This window comes from Cylas formicarius, unplaced genomic scaffold (assembly GCF_029955315.1).
Source record: "Cylas formicarius isolate icCylForm1 unplaced genomic scaffold, icCylForm1.1 PGA_scaffold_10__41_contigs__length_53128322, whole genome shotgun sequence".
Taxonomy (NCBI): domain Eukaryota; kingdom Metazoa; phylum Arthropoda; class Insecta; order Coleoptera; family Brentidae; genus Cylas; species Cylas formicarius.
In genome coordinates this window covers 39745924-39767475 of record NW_026844214.1, presented here as the reverse complement: position 1 = coordinate 39767475, position 21552 = coordinate 39745924, and the positions used below count along the sequence as shown (strand labels likewise).

The window sequence follows — 21552 nt, the reverse complement described above, 5'->3', positions numbered from 1 at the left end:
CAGGAGATGCTCCCGCCCAAATGTAGAAAACACTATTCTATTGAGACTAAGGAAGTTATAAACAATGTTTATTTGAATCTCATTGAACGTGCATGTGATAATTATGCAAAAAAATCTAGGGCATACAGTTTTAAGGCTTCCACCTTACCACTGTATATTTAATCAGATTGAACATGTTTGGCATCAACTGAAATCTGCCATTCGTCGTAACAATGTTTTCCCCGTGATAATTCCAATGTCTATAAACTTATAGAAACCGAAGTTTTTATCATCCCTCCACAAAGTTGGACAAATTCTGTTAAACATATAGAAAAAGCAGAACAATCGTATATCCATATTGCAAATAATATAGGACAAATAATAATTAGAACAGGCGATAATAGCAATAGGGATACTGATATATTATGTGAGTAATTTTAAGTAATTTAAGTAGGTAATAAAAATAATTGATAATTTTATTTTCGATTTAAACGTAAATACATACATAAATAAATAAATATTGTTAAGTATCTTTCCTAAGAAAACGCCAAATAATTAAATTCTATGCAAAGTACGGACCTGTTCGGGCATATTTCATTCTTACAGCTTGTCCGAGTCTTTCCTTAATTCGTATCAGATCGTCACTTTCTTATATCTATGAACAGACTTTACTCTCTGGTCTGATCGGATTGACGGCTTATCCTAGAACACCCGTCGAAGAGCCAATGAAGTTAATATTTTATAATGCGAGTGTTTTTTTTATCGATAGCTGTACCTCCGACACTTTTGTTCAAAATTATATACCGTTCTTTCAAAAAATAATCTGGTGATTTGTAAATAGATTATTAAAAAATAACTTTTGTTTGGTTAATAAACATGTGTCCTTATTCAGAACAGGTCCCCTTTTTTTTAATTTCTGAAGATTGAATTTAGACCCCAAATACACACACACTACAACTGACAAAATTTAAGCTCAAATAACTTACAAAATTTGTACTTCATAAAATTACCTTTTTAAAATAATGTAATAACTAATTCACTATTATTTGTTAAAACTCCAATAACCTAAAAAAATCAATCAAGACCAAGAAATTAAAAATATTACCAAAAAATAAGTTCGGCGCAAAATAAGTGGTAGCAGTAACTCTAGGTGTCCAATCAAAGGTATTTGTGGTCTAAATGTCATTAAATATTCTATTCTTAAATTACCTGTATAATATATTTTTGTTTTAAATTGCCTTTTCCTATTAAAATGGCCCCACATGGAATAAGATCTCTTATACAAACAAGAAACACAGCTAATAACTGAAAATACCATAACAGGATAGGCGAGAAAGATAAGTTAAAATGGGATAGCAAGTGAAAAATGAAATAAAAAAGTGCAAATCTTAAATAAAATTTTCAATCTTCATATCACAGTAAACCACCCATGGTTAAAACAGAATTTTTAGCACATTAGCACATTTCGCCAATCATCCTGTTGGCTTCAACAGAATGATTGGCGAAACGTCAGTATGTTCGACTCAGCAAAAATCGACGCAGGATGAATCCAGAAGTTTTGTAAAAAGTATTGTAATAGCCTGTGGAAGTTTCTTTGAAAAATTAGAATTTGTAGCATTTGCAATCTGATATATTTCAGAGTAGCCCCTATACTTACCTTCATATTTCACCGTTTTCACCCTAAACGGTGCCATTTTGATAATTGAACAACATTCACTTCGTAAAAAATTACCTACTAAATAATTAAGGCTTGGCCTGCAGAGTAAGTAATGCAATATTGATGGTTGAGCTGACAAAATTTTTATTTGATAATTTGAGTATTATTGAAGGTAATAGAAGTGCTCGTTTAGCAAATACCAAGTATTTGCATTTTAAAAATCCACTTGTTATTTTAAAAACCATCGTTGATCCTTATGAGTGTTAGAATATGCAGTGTTTCTTTTAAAACAAGTGAGACGAATAAGATCTCTTATGATTAATTATTTGCGGCGGTTAACATGTTCGTTATTATTTATTATATTAAAATAAACCAAAAAACATTTCTTCCGGTGAAATTATGGGCAGATCAAACTTCCTATTTTATTATTTCTACTTCCTCATTTCTTTCCATTCGATAGTTATGAACAGACTGATGAAGATAAGTCTTTTGCGTGTCCCTAGATCCCTGTTAACTAACCCCAAAAAATTGCTTTTGTTAACGTTCGATGACTATATATAAAAAAGTGATTTTATTGCCAGAACTTAGATAACAATACCAAACTCTAGAAACCAAAAAAAAAGAACTTTAAACCTACACTACATTAATAAAAAAAATCGCGTTTAGTTGTTTCCGATGATCAAAATCAATTTGCTTTCTATTTGTTTTTGGTCGTTAACCCAGCGGCAACAATTTTTTTATCGATCAAAGTAAACCCCCCAGAGGATTCTGATTCGCTCCTTAATGATTCAAAAATGTGATAATGATCATGCATTCGCGCATAAAAGTCGAGAGCATTTTTGAAATTTATCAGTCATTAGGCAGAGATTTGCATTTCGAAAATGGTTATCGCCAAGTTATTGATAATTTGTGTGGTCGCCTTGGTTTCAGTTTCCGCTGGTAAGTATTTGCAATAAATATTGGTCAAACCATTAAGTAAAGCTTTCCCTCATACGAAATCAGTTGACAATATTGAACACAATTTTCCGAAAATGTTAAAAAATAAATCTTGACTAGACTAGCAAAAATTTACTTTTAAATATAATAAATAATATAATAAACTTGCAACTTGTCATTTTATAACCGACCGTCACTAATTTAATATAAATTACATTTATTATTCCAACAAAATTCAAAATGTCTAAATTAATCCGGACTAGGATTCGACTTTCCGTATTTTCAGATTTGTTGAATATAGCAATATCTACCACACACAGATGCAGTAGAAGTTAATATTTTAACTTTACGAAATCGAATCTTTATTCAATAAATCTTAGGCGCAATACCTAATATTTTTTGAGTTAAAATTTAACTAAATTTTGTTGTTTTCTGCAGAAATTGAATACCGTAGACTGTCTAGACCTTCCAAACCCACACGAGCACCATCAAGTACGTTTTTCTATTGTCCTATATTTAAGAATATTTTTAATAACAATTAATTCAATTTTAGCGGAATGTCGTAGACAGTACCTTCCGAACAATAGAGACTGCACCAAGTTTTATCAGTGTTCAAATGGCATCCTCTACAGCTTCGATTGTCCCCCCGGTCTTTATTTTAGCCCTAAATTAAACGTGTGCACGTATCCCGAGGATTCTGGCTGTAGGGTCAGACCCACGAGGCCTCCACGACCTACGAGACCCACAACAACAACCACAACAACTACAACAACTACCACAACTAGGAGACCGAAACCAACACGCCCAACGCTACCACCAAAACCCACAAAAACAACCAGGCGGCCAAGACCTACTCTTCCGCCAAGACCCACGAGACGCCCGCGAGGTGATTTTTAATTCCACAATTTTTATCTTTTTGACAGGAGTGTGGATGACCTTCAATTTTCGTTTTAGTTGGCTGTTTTAGTAAACTGCGTTTGTTTTTGTAGGACCCCCGAAAGGACCCCAACCTACGGCGTTCTTGAATCTATTTCGCCAGTTCCCCTGAATGATATTGAGAAACCAGATTGACGGAACGACGCAGTTATTCTTGTTATAATGTTTGTGTTAAATATAAATTAGTTATTGCAAATGCGATATTTTATTTGCGATAAAAAAAAAGATTCGTTTTGGATTAAATCTGGATCGGGATATTCCGATATCGGGAAATAATATCTCAATCGATACCACTTTGACAAGCTGCACTGTGATTATGCAAAGAACATCCTCGAAAGATAAAATTTAATTAATTACTTGTTTATAACGCGCATTGTAGAATTTTTATAAAAGTTGTTTGGCTCTGAACTGCCGTTTTTTCAAATCCAGTTTCTCGACCTATGGGGTTGACGTATCTGAAATATCCTTTTATTACTATAGGAAAAAAATAAATACAGTGGAGAGTAAAAGTTGTTTAAAATAGTAATTTATAGTAATTTAGTTTCATATTTTAGTTTAATATTTAAATAAGACATAGGAAAGCATGATCACACTCAACTGAACAACACTTTAGTAGGCTGTCTATATACTATTATCATTAGACATTGTTTGTTCTAGTGTAGGGATAAATGATTATTAACTAGAAAACAAGGATTCGTATTGCTTAACTGAAAAAAGTTTCAGCTCCGAAGAAGCCAACAGGAATTGGCGAAACGTTAGCAAATTCAACTCATCAACAACCGGCGCAGGAGGAATCCGGAAGTTTTGTAAATAGTATTTCAGTAGCCTCTGGAAGTTGTTGAAAACTCTAAATTTCAATGGAAAAAATTGAAGTTATCTTCTCGTAAAATTATGATACGTAAACTGAAATGATCTGTTGTAATTAGATTAAATTAGCCTCCTAGCAAAAATTCTGCTTCACAGAAAAACATCTGGCTTTATTAGCAATCGTTGATATTGATGTTTGGAAATAGTAGGCCAAGTAGTTGAAACAGTTACATTAATTAATATACAATTACTAATTGAGAACGAGTCAACTTCGCAGTTTTTGGCTATAGAATATGTTTAACATTTGCAGAGGGGCTCCTAGCCAAATTTAAGGTTTTTAACCACAATTGAATTGGAAAGAAAAGCATCTGAGTCCTCATCACTGCCCCCTTCAGCAGTTGGAGCATTTGAATTAACTTGTGTAACGATCACGGACCATTGATAGTCGTATTCAGAAGTTAGATATGTTGGACGAGATGGTCTCAAAGTTGATCTCGACAACATTGCCGCCATTACCAACCTTGCCACTCCAAAAAATCCCAAACAAGTAAACAGCTTTCTTCAGTTCGTGGTTTCAGAGGTTTATTCCGTAATTTGCAAACGCCTCTAAATCACTTAGTAATTTGATAAAGAGTTTAGTAAAACTAGACTCTTTCGAGAGGCTTAAAGTTTTATTAACTTCCACGCCTATCTTACTCCAAACTGATCCTAACAAGCCATACATTATTAAGACTGATGCCAGTCCAGACGACAGGCCGGTCGAATAGGCTAGTCGTTTACTTACAGTTGTGTTGTACTGATCGAGAAGCCCTCGCACTGGTTTATGCAGTTAATAAATTTCACCAGTTTATGTGAAGACCGATCACCAACCTCTTCGATGGCTTATGACGTTGAGGCCGCCAACTGGTAGATTGGCCCGGTGGGCTTTACACCTTCAAGCCTTCGACTTGCTTGCTGCTGAACCAGAACTCAACAATTAGAACATCGAATGTTTTTAGTGGTTACATTGTAGTCCAGGAGTTTTACATCGCTACGCCAGTGACTCTGATTTTGACGAAGCCCAATTAGCTGTTCCTCAGGTATAAACTTCATGAGCTCCATGATTCCCCACTAGCAGGACACAATGGTGCCGATAAGACTTTGAAGCGAATATCTCAAAGGTTTTACTGGTCCACTATGAGGAGAGACATTACCAACCATATGCATAGGATATCACAGATATAAACCAACCAGTCTTAGGTCTGCTGGTTTGTTACAGACTCTCGTTCTAGCTCAGCGGTTTGAAACTTTAACCATGGATTTGGTTGGACCATTTCCAGAAGCGGAAACTAGTAAAAAGTGGATTTTTGCTATAGAGGGTACCACTATATGAATCGAGATGTTTGCACTCAAAAATATAACAGCTGAAGTCTGCGACGAAGTCATTCATAGAACGCAGTTCGTAACTAATGTAATACAGCAGTAGCGCAATGTCTTTATTTTTCCCAAAGTCTTTGTGCCACCCAGTTTCTAATCTAGAAGAAAGAAGAAATAGGGACCTCAAAACGTAATTATCAATTCTTGTGGAAAGGGATCACATAAAATGGAAAGAAGCGTTACCCTCGATCAGATTCTCAATGAACTCTGCTGACAACCTATCTACCGGCAACAGTTCTGCTAATTTGACTTAAGTCCGCGAACTGTGAGCACCTTGTAATATCGGACGCCATTTTCGAGCTATCGTTGACAACGAAGGATTGTTGCTGAAGTACTGTCCGACGTTAGAGAGACGAACGCACTTAAGAAGGCTGCTCCAAGGTAGACGCTGATAAACGCCGACGAACAGAACAAGTCAGGGTAGGAGAAAAAGTGTTGGTTGATCGATGTTCGTCCCCAGAGGAGATGGTCCTTCCGTAATCCTGAAGATAATATCTATCTCCAATCTCTTTCCAGATTGCCTCCACTCAACCCCCAATGGTACCTATTGGTACTATTTATCAGCCCTTACTAAGTTTCTAGGTGATGAAAATCCCGAACCTGTAAGACGCATTCATCCCCGAGGACGTCCACCCAGTATGAGAGTTCGTCGACTCGCAAACTTTTTTGACGAAGACTAACTTTGTTAAAACTTTAGCGGGATGCTGCAAGTTTCAAAGGGGGAGTATGTAATGATCACTGACCATGGATTGTCGTGACTCGGACGTTTTTTTGACAACTGTCATTCGTCAGACATGCAAGCTTAGTTGCTTCTCTTTGTGTTATTGATTCTTTATTATGTAACTTTTTATTTTCTTTTCCGACATAAATTTGATTGTGTAGTGTGATTTCCATGAAACCCCGCTATACTTTCTATTGTTATTTTATTGCAAGAATTTCTCTATTGTCATTTCATTAGTTTTGAAATTATTAGTGGTAAATAAATATGATCTCAAAAAAATAATGTTTTCCGTTGAAGATTTTTGTACGAGATAATATCGAAACTGTTTAAAGTAAATAACCCACTTGAGAAATACTATATCTAAAAGTCTGAGTCATGAAACAACTTTTAGTAAACAACGTTCTCCTAGGAACGGATGCCTGTTTATCACTTTCATATATTTTCTTATTAAGGTGACAGAGATAGAGCAATCGTTCTCTTGGGAAAGCGTTCCCCAGGTTCAAGAATAAGAGGCCAGGACTCTGACTGCATTGTTTCGACGTTTTGTATCTTTTATTTTAACAATTAACTTCGGAAGTGACTCTTGCATCAAAACGTAGTAAGCTGTATCTGGGAAAACAAAAAAATGTTTTTAATTATAAATACATTTGCTAAATATTATTCTTTTTTGGGTTGCTTGATATACCGGGTTAGTTAAACGTACCGGAACACTTATTAACAGCCATGTTGTCAGATTTACCACTTTTGCGTACCACACGTCATAATTTTGTTATTTTTAATGGTGTGGCCTATTTATTTTTGTTGCAATGAATTGCGCATGTCGAATTTAGTAAGGTGTCATAATTTCAAAATTTAGTTTCGTATGTTCAGAAACCTTCAAAATTCTGAGATGGTAACAATTTTTTTATTAACTGTGGTAAATCTGACGACACCGCTCTTAGCATTTTTGAATTCCGCATGTATTGAAAATCTACAGGTATTGAATTTTATCGCTTCAGCTTTGAGATATTTAAGCATTCCGTTAAAATTTTGAAATTATAAGACCTTACTAAATTCGACATGCGCAATACATTGCAATAAAAATCAATAGGGCATTCCGTTGAAAACAACACAATTATTACGTGTGACGTAAAAGGGGTATGGTCTGTTCATAGATATAAGAAAGTGACCAATTGCTTTTGAATGGGATTATCCAAGGGTGGTCATTAATATACAATGCAACCAGATTATTACCTAAAGTTTCGGAATTTAGATTCAGGTAAAATTTTGGTCCGTAATAGAAAATAAATTTAAACCTAGCGATAGTGATACTGATATATTATGTGAATAATTTGAAGTAATTTAAGTAATTAATAAAAATAATTTGTAATTTTATTTTAGATTTAAACATAAATACATACATAAATAAATAAATATTGTTTAGTATCTTTCCTAACAAAACCCCAAATAATTAAATTTTAAGCAAAGTACGGACCTGTTCGGCCATAACTGCTTGCCCGGGTCTTTCCTTAATTCGTACCAGTTAGTCACTTTCTTATATCTATGAACAGACTTTACATCTGACAACATTACTGTTAGGATTTTAGAACTTTGTATATTCAAAAACTGCAGAATTTTATAGTTTGAGCTTAGACAGTTTTTGGAGATATTTAAGGGTTCCGGTATTTTTTATTAACCCGGTATATGTATATAACAGTAATAACTAATAAAGTACTCGAGACACAAACAGTTGAATTAGAGTCACAACGAAAGTGAAAATTTTGTTTTTTTAAATCAAGCAGGTTATCCAACTTTAAATATAACAAACATTTTTTAAATAGATATTCTTTGGGTCTCTAATGTTTATTTATATTTACATTATGTTCGAAGCGATAAACATAATAAGAAAAATAATAGCAATAATATGCTGATATGTGTTTAAAGACGAAGATGGTGGTATCTTATCTTAGAAACTACTAATTTTCAAAAAAGAGTAAATTATCAAAATTTCTAGAAACAAAAATCTTTAATTTACTATATTTTTATATTATTTAAGGTATTGTATTGACTTAGTTATTTTTAACATAGCGCTGTATGGGTTGGTGGAAAAACATTTTGGGTTTGTTGTATATTCAGTTTTTCACTCATCTTTCATTTAACGTCATTAAACATTATTAAAAATCTGTTTGAGTAAAACAAAAGCAATATCTTATTTTATCTGCCCATATTATGACTTTTTTTCTTTAATTATGGAACAAGTCTTATAAAAGATACTTTGTTTGGGCACTAGAAGAACGAGTGTAGGTGAAGATATTTATGAACGTGTTTAATAATATACTTTTTCTACGACCGTCGTATTTTTACAAAAGAGCACGAATACGTCAACGACAGACGAAGCTGACCTTACAGCGCACGCTTGATCAGTGCATAACTTTAGAGTAGGGAGTAGAAAAAATTACATACGAAAAAGTTTGATAAACGCTATTTTAGTAACAAGTGATTTTTTTCTATTGCATAATATACTATTAATCCATAGAGTCGACACATTTTTGGTTGTCAATCCATGGACAATGTTTTATCATCCAAAGTAAACCCCTACTGGTTTCTGATTGGCCACTTAATAATTAAAAATTGCGATAGTGATCATTCGTTATTACATAAAAGAGGAGAATTTTTTTTTTAATTTAATCAAGCACGTATTCTAAATTCAAAAATGCTTATCGCAAAATTGTCAACAGTTTTACTCGTTGCTGTGGTTGCAGCTTCCGCTAGTAAGTTTCTACAATTTTATTTATAATATTTAAAAAATATTTTTATAATAAATTTAGTATTTTATTCAGTAGCACGTTGTGTATTTCATATTACATATCAAAAAGATCCTGCAGGCAAAGTAGGAATTTTGAATAAATTTATGGATTTTTTATATCTGCACCAGTTCTTACAATTTATCTGTTTAAAAATGGGACATTTGTTGTGCATTAATTTGACTTTTTAAGCTTTCAACAAGCTTTTACTGTGATTAGAAATTATAAATAAACAATTATAAGCTAATTAAGAATAGCGTATAAACACAACCTTTGTTAAGGCATATTATAATCTTCTTTTTAGAGAAAATTAAAATTATTTTTCTTCAATTTTCAGTGGAAATTGATTACCGCAGAAATTCGAGCCCTACTAAGCTTTCTAGGCCTTTCAAACTTTCCGAGCCATCAAGTGCGTTTTCCTACAATACCTACAATTTATAATATATCTAATTGCAAATATATTAATTTTAGCGGAATGCCGTAGACAGTACCTCCCGAATAGGAGTGATCATACGAAATTCTACGAGTGTGCAAATGGCATACTCTACAGTTTCGATTGTCCCCTTGGTCTCCATTTTAGCCCTAAATTAAACTTATGTACATTTCCCGAGAATTCTCGCAGAGTCCGACCCACGAGGCCTCCAAAACCTTCGAGGAGGCTGGAAATTACAGTACCAACCCACAGCCCGCTAGTCGTGTTTTAGTTATTCAACTAATCAGTCAGATAAATCATTTTGATCAAGGTACAATTTTTCGTCTTGTAATGTTTGCGTTAAATACGCAGTGACTGCGATACATGATTTTTTCTTGAAAAATTAATGGGATCGGTGCATATTTTGCGAAAACACACAAAGCGACACATACTGGGTGGTAACTAAACTACTGCAAACAGCGTTATTTCAAAATAGCTTGAGATAAAAATATGCAATTTGCTAAATTGATAGCATAAAAACAATTGAATGTGGTTTTCGAATTCACCGGAAATACCCAAAAATTTGTTATTCTAAATGGAATGTATTCAACAATTCAACAATTCTTCCCCTAACATACTTTCCATATGCCACAATTCTAAAAATTTTTTATTTTATGAAAATGCGAAGTAGCCCAGAAGATAAAAATATTATGATTACTTGTGGCATGGCATATTTTCGAAAGACTTTATTTCAAAAACTATCGATTTTCTAATATATATATATATATATATATATATATATATATATATATATATATATATATATATATATATATATATATATATATATATATATATATATATATATATATATATATATATATATATATATAACAAATTTAAGTTAATTGGGGTATCGGTCCTGATGAGGACCGATACCCCAATTAACTTAAATTTGTTGTTCAACTAGCCGGTCACGACTACCGTTTTGTGTATATATATATATATATATATATATATATATATATATATATATATATATATATATATATATATATATATATATATATATATATATATATATATATATATATATATATATATATATATATATATATATATATATATATATATATATATTAAAATATTAAACTCTAACAACATACCAATATGCATATTTTTAACTCAAGTCATGTTGAAATGATCTTGTGGTCGGAAGTCTCGTTGTTAGCTATATGATTTAAATGAATCTACGACTTCCAAAAAATTTCGGTCCGTGTTATATTTTTGTATGAAACACGTGGATCCACTCTAATACATAATTAGAATAAAAAATTATTTTATCAGATTTTCAGCCACTTGTAAAAATGCGTGTTCATGTGGCGAATCTTCTGACGAACTCAGTGAAGAAAGACTGCACTCAAAATTTTTCCTTTTAAAAATTCCATTAAAAGAAAGTTTGACTCTAGAGGTAAGGGTGTTATTGACATGAGATCATATTATTTAATGAATGAATCTCAAGGTCGAAGGACAAACTTCAAATACGAAAGAAAAACTGTTACAGTGGACTTACGTTACAAGGGGTTCTTGGTTAATTTTTTAACACGAATAAATTGCTCATAAATTGAGACCCTAAAAGAATAATTTGGTTTAGATTTAATGTTTAATGTTGTTTAATATTCGTCTAAATATGAAAAATAAACTTATTACTTTTCTAACCAGAAAAATGAGTTCCCAATTCATTTTTGGTACAAACTGAGATACAAACAGTGCAAATATCATTCATTCAAGTTGCAAAGTGTAGTCTAACCTATTACTCAGCAAAAAATTTAAACACTGCTTGGAAAATTGCAAATCATTCGAGAATTCAATGTAAAAAAAAGATGCATTAAAATGTTCTACAAAAATTATTTAACAAGTATAGAACAACATACCCAGTTTAACGTTTGGTTGTGATTTTCTTAACCATATCAACTACGAAAAGTTCCAGTTCATAATAGAAAAAATCTCTAATACACAAACATTTTTATTGTTGTGACTTCCCAAACAAATTTCCTAATAAACTTTTATTTAAGACTAAAAATAACTTAAAAAATAATAATCATCTAAAAAAGTATAAATAAATAAAAGATAAATAAATAAAACTGTTCCAAAGATGGACTACCTACACGACAGTTACTCCAGACAATCTAGTCCAGCATCTGCAGGTGACTGCACCCCACAAACGTGAAAGATGTTTATAACCCTTATATATGGCCACCCAATGCCTATGATAATAGGTACCGATTTCCAAAGAAGAAGAATTTTCACAGGACAATCATCAGTAGGCCCGATAACATCGATAAGCCGGAGGAAGTAAAATTATACATTTTAATATACAGAGTATTTCAAAGAAATTGAACTATCTAGAAACTTTTCTGAATATACATGAAGCATTGCTCCTTTGTGTTACAGAGCACTGGTTGAAAAATGAAACAGTAAAAGCTGTCATACTAAGCAAATCTACCTTGCCTCCATGTTACATTTAAAACCTGCTGATTCCCTTTCAGTGCACTTTGATTTCGAGAGCTCTCTGGGCTGTATATTGCATTATACTCTTTGTGTGTGCTGACTGTTGGTCTCCCAATGGAAATGTTGGAAATATTGATACATTTTTTGCTCACCTTTGTAGGATTCTGGATGGATAGATTACTAGATTTTAATATTAATTTTTTAACTAACACTCCACAAAAAAATACCTTTTTGACATATTGGACGGTTACGATGATTTCTCAGAATGATCAAGCAACCAGAATTTCCGGTACGTGGGCGCCTGGTTTGGACTATGTGATATCAAATCTAGCCATTAACAATATTAATATTCAGAACAGCAATGCAGATTGTTCCGACCATAGCGCGCAAATAATATCGATAAAAAATAACACCTGTTCCAATGCGTATAAGAAAATATAGTACATTTTTCGAAATTTTACCGAAATCAACATAGCTCAGTTTAAAAATTTGCTAATAAACGATTTCACCATAGATTACAATTTGAACGAAAATGAAACATTTTCACAATTTTGGGATTTCTTTTGCTAGGCCTTCTCACTCTTTCATTGAATACGCGCTCCACTGCGCTCCGCTCGTGCCAAATAAACTCTTAACTCAAATGCCGTTTACCGCACTTGTTGCATAATATACTATACTGATACAAGAAAGACTTTACACTAACAAAATAATGGAATGTAGCAATAAGGTGAAGACTTTGTGGAAAGTGGTAAACGAGAGTTTAAATAGAAACAGGATTACAAAAGACGCCATTGAGCTTAGCGACAGCGGTTCCGTCGTCATAGATAACAACGAAATAGTTGAGACTTTTTTTCCATGATTGTTGCTTGATGGAGGCCTGTCCGATTCCTGTCCTGTACTACAGGGATAATTTTCGTGGAAAATTTCTACTTTGTCCCCACCAGTATTGATGAAATTGAAAAGATAAGTTGCGAATTGCCAAACAAAAAATTCATTCATTCAAAAATGTAAAATTGAATTTGCGGCAATAATTGTTTAACTTCTCAATATATCCGTTGAGGTTAGAGAGTTTCCCTCTTTTTAAAAAAACTCTTTGGTTGTACCTATTCATAGATGTCACCCGAAATCTATAGGCCCATTTCTCTCATGAGTACTATATCCAAAATTATAGAAAAATCTATAACCTCACGTTTAAATCAATTTTTAACTAAAAATAAAATCTTAGTCAATGAACAACATGGTTTTCGGCAAGGGCATTCTACTGAGACGGCTACAATTGGCTTTGTGCAACATATTAATGATTTACTGGAGAGAAGCACGTGTTGGAATTTTTCTTTAACTTGCGTTCGACTATCTAAATGTTGGATTCATTGTGTATAAGGTTCAAATAAAGGGCATGCGGGGCAAAATTGGGGACTCGATTGCGTCATATTTTAAGGACCGAAAGCTCATTGTCAGAGCCAATAATCTTTGTTCGTTTGAGAATGACGTCGATACTGGAATGCCCTAGGGCATTTCTTTGGGCCCACTCTTATTCCTCATGTTTATAAACGAAGGTGTTCTTATTTACTGATGCTACATCGATCATTATATGGGCATTGGTCGAGGAATTATGCCAAAAGGCTGGTTGTTCCAGAATTTAAATATTGGTGCTTTAGAAATAGGTTGATGCTGGATAAGTCTAAGACCATGTGTCTCTTCAAGAACGGAAATTAAAAATTTCGCAATATAGATCAGTAACAGGTTTTGTTACCCGAAAATACGGTGCAGTCCATAAACAGCAATTTAAATTGGGTTGATCCACTTGAAACAGTTTGTAAGAAACGTCGGTTATTAAACTGTTTTAAAGCACATGCTGTCGATGCGAAATGTTTTCATCTCGCGAACGAGAATCATTAGATTAATGTTTAGCTTAAATTCTCTAAAATCATGTAGACCGGATGTTGAAAAAACATAAGCCACCAACATTTATTAGCATTTACTTATTGAAGATTCTGTTTTACATAAATGAGGGTAGATATTTATATCACAAAGTAGGGGACACAAATAAATACCTGACTGGAAATACAGATTGTCTTCTCTTAAATATATTACCTTCAGAGTTGCGAGAGGCTCCTAATCTTTCCGCTTAAAAAAAATTGAAAGCGATTCTGGAAACAGAGCCATTTTATGACCTAAATGAATTTAAAGAATACTTTTCTGAGACGTAGAGTGTGCAAGCAGTTATAATATACGTTTTAAATTTTGTATCTGTCCTGTGTTTTATATAATTTTTTATATTTATTTTATTCTTTACTTCTTGACTTGTGCAACACATGCATTTGTCATTTATATAGATCAATAAAACAGCATTATCATTATAATTATATTTTTCTACTCTCTTCTCTAAAATAAAAAATGATGTACGGATCTAACGCGCGGACAGTGTTATTTTACCACGTCAATTTCTTTTTCTACGGCGGGTTTGGGAGCCATGTTATTCTGGCGGTTGTCAGTTCTGACGATCACGTCACACGTCACTTAGTGAATATATTCGTGCTGTTTTGCAAAAATCAAACATCAAACAATTAATGGTCGCAAATAAATATAGCATGCAACACATTGAATAACTTCTTCAGATACTAATTTATTGAGCATCGATCCCTTGTGCTCCGCTATTGGTTAAACAAACTCATGACTAAGGTGAAGTTTATAAAACTTATTTAATAATGTGCTATTAAGTGAGTAAATCATAAAAGTAGAGGCAATGGTATTTTCGGAGAACAAATACGCAAAAACAGCTGGCTTGAAAAAAAGGATAACAATGTATATATAATATATATAGTACATATATATATATATATATATATATATATATATATATATATATATATATATATATATATATATATATATATATATATATATATATATATATATATATATATATATATATATATATATATATATATATATATATATATATATATAATTCATCCCTCAAGGATTTTCATCTCGGTTATTTAAAAAAGTACCTACATGACATCGGTAAGTTATCACTTAATTACTTATCGCAGCGAAAAACCGACATACTCGTAAATCATAAATTTTACTTCGAACTTAAAATTCAAGGGCGCAGTAAATTTATGAAGTGGGTACTTATCTTATACTGTTCTGGGAAATCTAAAAAAGAAGATTTTTAAAAAGTATACGTCATAGATTACCGTACCAATACTTGAAAATAACAGTGGAGAATGTAGGAGTGAAGAAATCAAGTTGCAAGTGTCAACAGGCAGTAAGATTTTAATAACTGTATAATAATTAACATGAACTGGGTTGGACTGATAAGTATTTGAAAGCGCAACTGTTCGCTTCAAAAATTCTTGAACTGAGGTGGCTTTTACTTGATGAAAATCGATTTATCAAAATAAATAAGAACTAAAAGTTCAGATTTTTACGAAATTTAGTGAAAATGTGAACTTTTAGTTCTTATTTATTGTCAAAAATTCTATTTAAACAAAAACAATTATTATTTGCAGCGTCGAAAAATGAGTTTCCTAATTCGGGTAGTTTTTAATATTAAAGCAATTAATCGTAAAATACAAAAAAAAACCTGTGCCTCCTAATAAAGTAAGACAACTAATGTTGTGACAAGGTAATTGGATTTATACAAACTGATTTAGCACTTAGATTACTGTTAATCCGACATCTAGCACATGGTTACCAAATGTGTTGACTGACTACCATATCATCATCTATCGGGTCTGGTGTTGCTTAATTAGTTTAATGTAAAATTAAATTGTGGTTGGCAACTAATTCTTTAAAAATTATGTATTACCTCCAAAATAAAATTTGTTGATCTTCGAAGATTATATTAATTATCCAATTTCCGAAATTCCTCACCAAAAACACACATATTTCATAACCTATGAAATTACTGGGTGCTTCCAAAAACTTTGTGTTAATTTTTAGGGTAAATATATAGAATATTGAAAAATAAACGATAATTCGGTTTTAGACGGTGATGTGACAATGCATTAATGTATCGGTTTGTGTGCGTAGGTTTTCTGTAAACAGAATGACTCAATGTTAGGTCTGATTGATTTTCTATCAATAAGAATATAGAATAACCCCATTTTAGTTACGAGTTTGATTTGGCGCGAGCGGAACGAGTGTTGAATAAACGAGTGACTTGAGAAGTTTGTCAACGCGTTGCACACTGTATTTCGTCTAAGGCCATTAGTATTTTTTGCAAAACAGCACGAATCCATCCACAGAGTGACGTGTGGTCTGACCATTAGAATTGATAAATACCAAAATAACATGGCTAAAATGTATAGAAAATATACTATTGTTCCCAAAGCCGTGGGAATGTCCGAAGTGGCTCGCGATGTAGTTAACAAAGTAATGATATTCTAATAAATAATAGCATAGCAACGGATAGAAAAAATTGTAACATAACATATTAGCTTAGTAAAAGAAACTAGAATTATTATTTCGGTTGCAATTGTCTGCTTGCTTTACCACCATTTTTTACATGACATGTTAGTAATTTGGTGAACTGTTTTGTTAGACCTATTGTCGTTAGGCGTAATTTTTTAAAGAAACAGTTGGCTTCTCGGTTTGTGGAACGTAGGAACTTTTAGCCGATCCACATCGCGTGATCCATATTATAGCCAAAAAGTTTTACTATTACCACATTTATTAAAAACATATTGAAAAAAGGACATATTAAAATGAAAAATTACAAGTAGTATAAAATACTTGTTACTGCCATGTAGACGGTTACCAAAACGCCCACTCCGAATGCCAAAGCTCGCGATGGTTGTGGTACAACCTGAACTGCGTAAACGAAGGTGTGCACGAATCTGGCAATGGTGAAGGCCCTTATCAGATTAGTTGCGAGCCAAACCGACGGGTTGGTACTGATGTAGGCAAAACTGGCCACGAAAAAAATTGGGATATTCTCCAAATCATTCAGATGCGCCCTGAAATACAAATTAATAAACATGGTGACCATTTTTCGTAACCACTCTTAGTATAAAAATGGCCAAATTTTTATCACAATTAAGGATATTTTTTATCAATATATTAATTTCCTTTTTAATTATAATAGCTAAAACTGAAAAGGAAGGACCATCAGAATTTTAAATTATACACTGTACAGGAAGTTTATTCTACGTCTTTTTTATTTATTTTTTTTTGAAAGTTATATCTAAGTATATATTTTTATTATGCCTTTAATATACCTCTGGCTCGAATACTTATATAAAGTTTTCCATACAATAAACCAGCTTTTGATTATTACGAATGAATTTACCTTGCGAAAATTAGCTTGATATTGTTAAGTTAAGTTGAAGTCATGCCCTTACTGCATTGAAATATCGACATGTTATTGTTTTCGTTTTTTCTTGAATGAATATGCTAAAGCTTATCGTATCTTTTTCTATAAAGTCCCAACAGTTAGCCGTTTTTACGTAATGATAATTATTTTTTATTTTTTAAACTAAAAATTGACTGTATAAAATTCATAACTTAGAAAAGACAAGATGTCGGATGCAGTCCATAAGGGTGTTTTTTGTTTATATTTTCCTGGTTCCCTGTTTCACTGTGATCAAATAAATACCCCCACATCGCGGAACACGCGGAAGTTCATTGCTCAAATATACAATACCTTCTGACTCGTTCGACATTTTCATCAACCTTAACTTTGGCATTAGGCAAAGTTTTGGTATCTTCGGGATTGGCAAAAGCCTGAAAAACAAATATAATTTTATAGATAAAACTAATTTGTTAAATTGCGTAACTACAAAATTTTTAAAAAGTCATTCGTTTTTATAATATATAAATTATGTACCGAATTACCAAATTTCAAAAAATCAAAAATTGTTGTTACCAGAAATCTGTGGCAAACTCAGTGCCCAAAAATATTCTCCGGGTCGCTTGAAGATGAAGAATATAAAAAAATATATAATGCTTTTTTAGTTTTTTTTTTAAGATTTTGAAGCTATGGTTTTTGGTTGGGAAAGCCTCCACAAACCTTTACTTAATATAATGATTCGGATTTGAAATGTTTGAGTGAAATCTTGCAGCACTTTTAGGGTAAGAATTCCTTGTGCGCCGCCTATGCGTTCGAGTAGATATGCGGAATCCATATGTTGTGGAAGTACAACTTAATCTATCGAAACAGAAAGTAGGCAACTGGTTACGCATTTCCTTCGCCCCTTTCCATTTTGTAAATATGTGCGCTCTATCGATAATAATAAGCAGATTAATTATAATACATACATTTTTGCCAGTTGTACCAATATAGGCATGCAGCAGTTGATTATTGCCGTAAAATAAAAAATTAACAAACAAGTTATATAGGATGTTGGTAAAAAGATGATTACGTAACGTGATCATAACCATAATATAATATAATGACAGGACAGGAAATTCGCTTACCTTTGCTTTAAATCTTTGCCTTGCGGTCAGAAACGACATGGCTATTACTTTTAAGACAAGAATAGATCCATAAAAAAAATATGTTTGAATTAAGGGATTATTTACATCAAACACTGATGGTGCCATTTTACAATATTAAAACTGCTTCTTTTGCTTTCACTTCACTTCAATGTTGTCGTAAAACTGATTTCCACCTCAATAAAGAAAAAAATGAAAAATGACAACGAAACGTTACCGTCGAATGCTGCTATCAATAATTAAGGAACCTTGAGCCGCGTAAGCAACTTAAATTAGACATAGGCAGTGGTGGCGATGGAAATGGAAATTATTTAGTTGATGCCGGAAAGATGAAAAATTGGAACCTATGTGTATGTATAGGTTTTTTTTTTCTACTCCCGTCTGTAAAATATCTAATTATACACCGATCTAGCATGCGGGAAGCGTCACTTTACCACGTCAGTTTCGTTTCCCACGAATCCGAGCCACTTCGGACATTTCCGGGATTTTACCGCACGGGTTTGGGAGCAATCGGATATTTTCGGAGATATTTCCCACGCTTTGAATTTTGACATTTGTCAATTCTGACAGTCATGTTAGAGAATGTATTCGTGTTTTGAGAAAATGTATCCAAAAACCAACGGTCGTAGAAAAAGTATAGTATGCAACACGTTCGGTATACTTTTTAACTCACTCGTTTAGTAAACACTCGCTCCGCTCGTGTCAAATAAACTCGTGAGTCAAATGCCGTTTACCGCACTTGTTGCATAATATACTATTAGCAATTAGAATAGCAATAACTGCGATTAAATAACCATTCTGGTATTGTTTATTATGTTTCTTTTTTTTGGTCAATGAATGACGTTTTTAAACAAAAGATTTGGCTCGGAAAGTATGGAAACCGTGAAAGTACACACTGTGAAAATGGTGGAATATATTGGCTTTAAATACTGAATAAAAAAACTGGCGGGCGTACCAACTTTGAAATAATAAATTTAAGAATGTAAGAATGTAGACTCCGAATCTGTAATAAAAATAGGGGTTTCTATTTAAAATTTCAAAGCTGCTTTTATATTTTTTGGACACCCGATATGTACTGTAAAATACAGGTGGTCTGTAAACAAGAAGGCACGTTTTTCGAAATTTTATTTTTAAGTTTCATGAAAGTAACAAAATATCTGATCAGATATTTATACAACATACCTACTCATGCGACCCAGCATGTGTATGCTATTTTTTAAGTTTAACAATAAAAGTAGTGTTGTGACTTGCAACCGAGTACATTTTAATAAATGTGGCGTTAATATTTTTTAAATTTTTATCTTTATTATTAGGCAAATATTATATTAGTCAACTTAAAAATGTTTTTAATAATTTTTCAAAGCTGTTCACCCAAGTTTCGTTTTGTCTCATTTCGCGTGCAAAATGTATTATATATCTTAACCCACTTCGAATTATACCACTAAGATCCTGAAATACATTTTCATTTAAGGAGACAAAACAAAGGGTATCATTATTCTCAGTCAGTCTATTGACTCATTTTGGCCATTACCTTTTAGGATATATTAATTATTCACTTGAGCAAAGCGCCTTAGGTTAAATAATATTCACGCAAAACCCCTCGTCTTCCGACTTTTTTGACAGTTGTATTTCTTTACTTACTTAACTTACTGAACAACTGAAAACCATTGTTCTGATTGGTTGGGTAGTGGTTTACAAAAAATGACTATTTAATAAGAACAAAATCATTACTCTGCACGTAATACCGATACTGAAAGGTATGCGTGTTTCTTCGTACCTAAGTGATATTTTAAAGCTAACACGCTTTACACATAACGGATACTTCGTATCTCCTTTTAAGATTTTGATGACGATATTGTCCTTTTCGGTTCAAATCTCCAACGCAATAATGCTATCATAATTGTAATTAATTAGTGTAATTTTTTATAATTTTATAATATTTTAACAATTAGTTTAATTTCTTTTTATTATAATGATTTCAAACCCAGAGAGCATTAAAACTACAATTGATTGTAGCTAATTAATTCCTATTTATTATTATTGTTTTAATAATTATTTTAATTTTAATTACTGTCGTGTGGTTGATAGTATAGCAAAAAAGAGAAAGTATAAGGCACATCATTCATATATCAAATATATATATCACGCGCTTCCAAAGTTTAAACCACTAAAAAAATTCTTATGGCTGCATAACGACACCAAGTTGAAAGAAACGTTTCCAATTATAATCAAAGATGTGCATATTGTTTCAACACGTTTAATTTATTTAGGCAAGCTTTTAAGCCGCCAAACGGCTTTTACAAAAAAAAGAATTTGACGGATTCTCTTTATATTATTAAGGCGGGGGCGTTACGCTATAGTAATGAATTGCTGTCGGCACCTCTGTAGTCCTGATTTTGACTGATGCGATGTAGGAGGACCAATCTATTTTAACCCGGCATGCTAATCACGTGACTTCTTTGTCGACTGTTTGTTCTATGGGGCGGGCTTATAGTTTTGTCACCACATGGTGTCATTTTTGGTGATTTTTTTTTGTTTACGCGGCGACCTAATATCAATCCCCTTCGAAAAGTCTGTTAAATTTTGAATCGCAAAGCATTTCCTCAAAAGCATGTCATGTAATTTGAGTTACTGGTGACGAAGACAAAAATTTCTCTACAAATAACTTTTTCTTGAGGGAGATTTTTGTTCCCAGATATTAATTTTTTGACAAACCAAAATTGTAGTTTTATTACATGCAGGATTGCTCAGAAAGTTACTTTTTATTCTCCTTCTTGCAATGAACTATTGTCTTTCCCGACAGAAAATATCAACTGGAAAGACTTGGAAACACATTTCACTAAATTTGTAGAGTAAATAGAATAAAATAAAATAGTAAAGTTTCAAAGGGGACTCCAAAAAACCGTTTTTAAACATTCTTTATTAATTAATTAATATTGGATCATAAAAG

The 21552-nt window shown here is 32.5% G+C and overlaps 2 protein-coding genes across 2 annotated transcripts; one reads left to right on the top strand and one right to left on the bottom strand.

The window, feature by feature from the left end:
- The first annotated feature begins 2465 nt into the window (after positions 1–2465).
- LOC132700764 (uncharacterized) lies at positions 2466–3704 on the top strand. The gene is made up of 4 exons (XM_060668290.1): positions 2466–2575; positions 3011–3064; positions 3126–3458; positions 3562–3704. Exons 1-4 carry the CDS (start codon positions 2518–2520, stop codon positions 3618–3620), a joined length of 504 nt encoding a protein of 167 aa, XP_060524273.1. The 5' UTR covers positions 2466–2517; the 3' UTR covers positions 3621–3704.
- A 13117-nt stretch (positions 3705–16821) lies between these two features.
- LOC132706104 (microsomal glutathione S-transferase 1) lies at positions 16822–18860 on the bottom strand. The gene is made up of 3 exons (XM_060677215.1): positions 18585–18860; positions 17812–17891; positions 16822–17125 (listed from the first exon to the last, which is right to left on the bottom strand). Exons 1-3 carry the CDS (start codon positions 18708–18710, stop codon positions 16882–16884), a joined length of 450 nt encoding a protein of 149 aa, XP_060533198.1. The 5' UTR covers positions 18711–18860; the 3' UTR covers positions 16822–16881.
- Positions 18861–21552: the final 2692 nt, after the last annotated feature.

Excerpts from the sequence above, each read along its gene's own strand:
- LOC132706104 (XM_060677215.1), bottom strand. The coding sequence starts at position 18,710 with ATGGCACCATCAGTGTTTGATGTAAATAATCCCTTAATTCAAACATAT. Across the intron at positions 17,892-18,584 it reads GGCAAAGATTTAAAGCAAAG|GCTTTTGCCAATCCCGAAGA; the intron begins GTAAGCGAATTT and ends TTTGTTTTTCAG. Across the intron at positions 17,126-17,811 it reads AATGTCGAACGAGTCAGAAG|GGCGCATCTGAATGATTTGG; the intron begins GTATTGTATATT and ends TTTGTATTTCAG.
- LOC132700764 (XM_060668290.1), top strand. The coding sequence starts at position 2,518 with ATGGTTATCGCCAAGTTATTGATAATTTGTGTGGTCGCCTTGGTTTCA. Across the intron at positions 2,576-3,010 it reads CTTGGTTTCAGTTTCCGCTG|AAATTGAATACCGTAGACTG; the intron begins GTAAGTATTTGC and ends TGTTTTCTGCAG. Across the intron at positions 3,459-3,561 it reads ACCCACGAGACGCCCGCGAG|GACCCCCGAAAGGACCCCAA; the intron begins GTGATTTTTAAT and ends TTGTTTTTGTAG.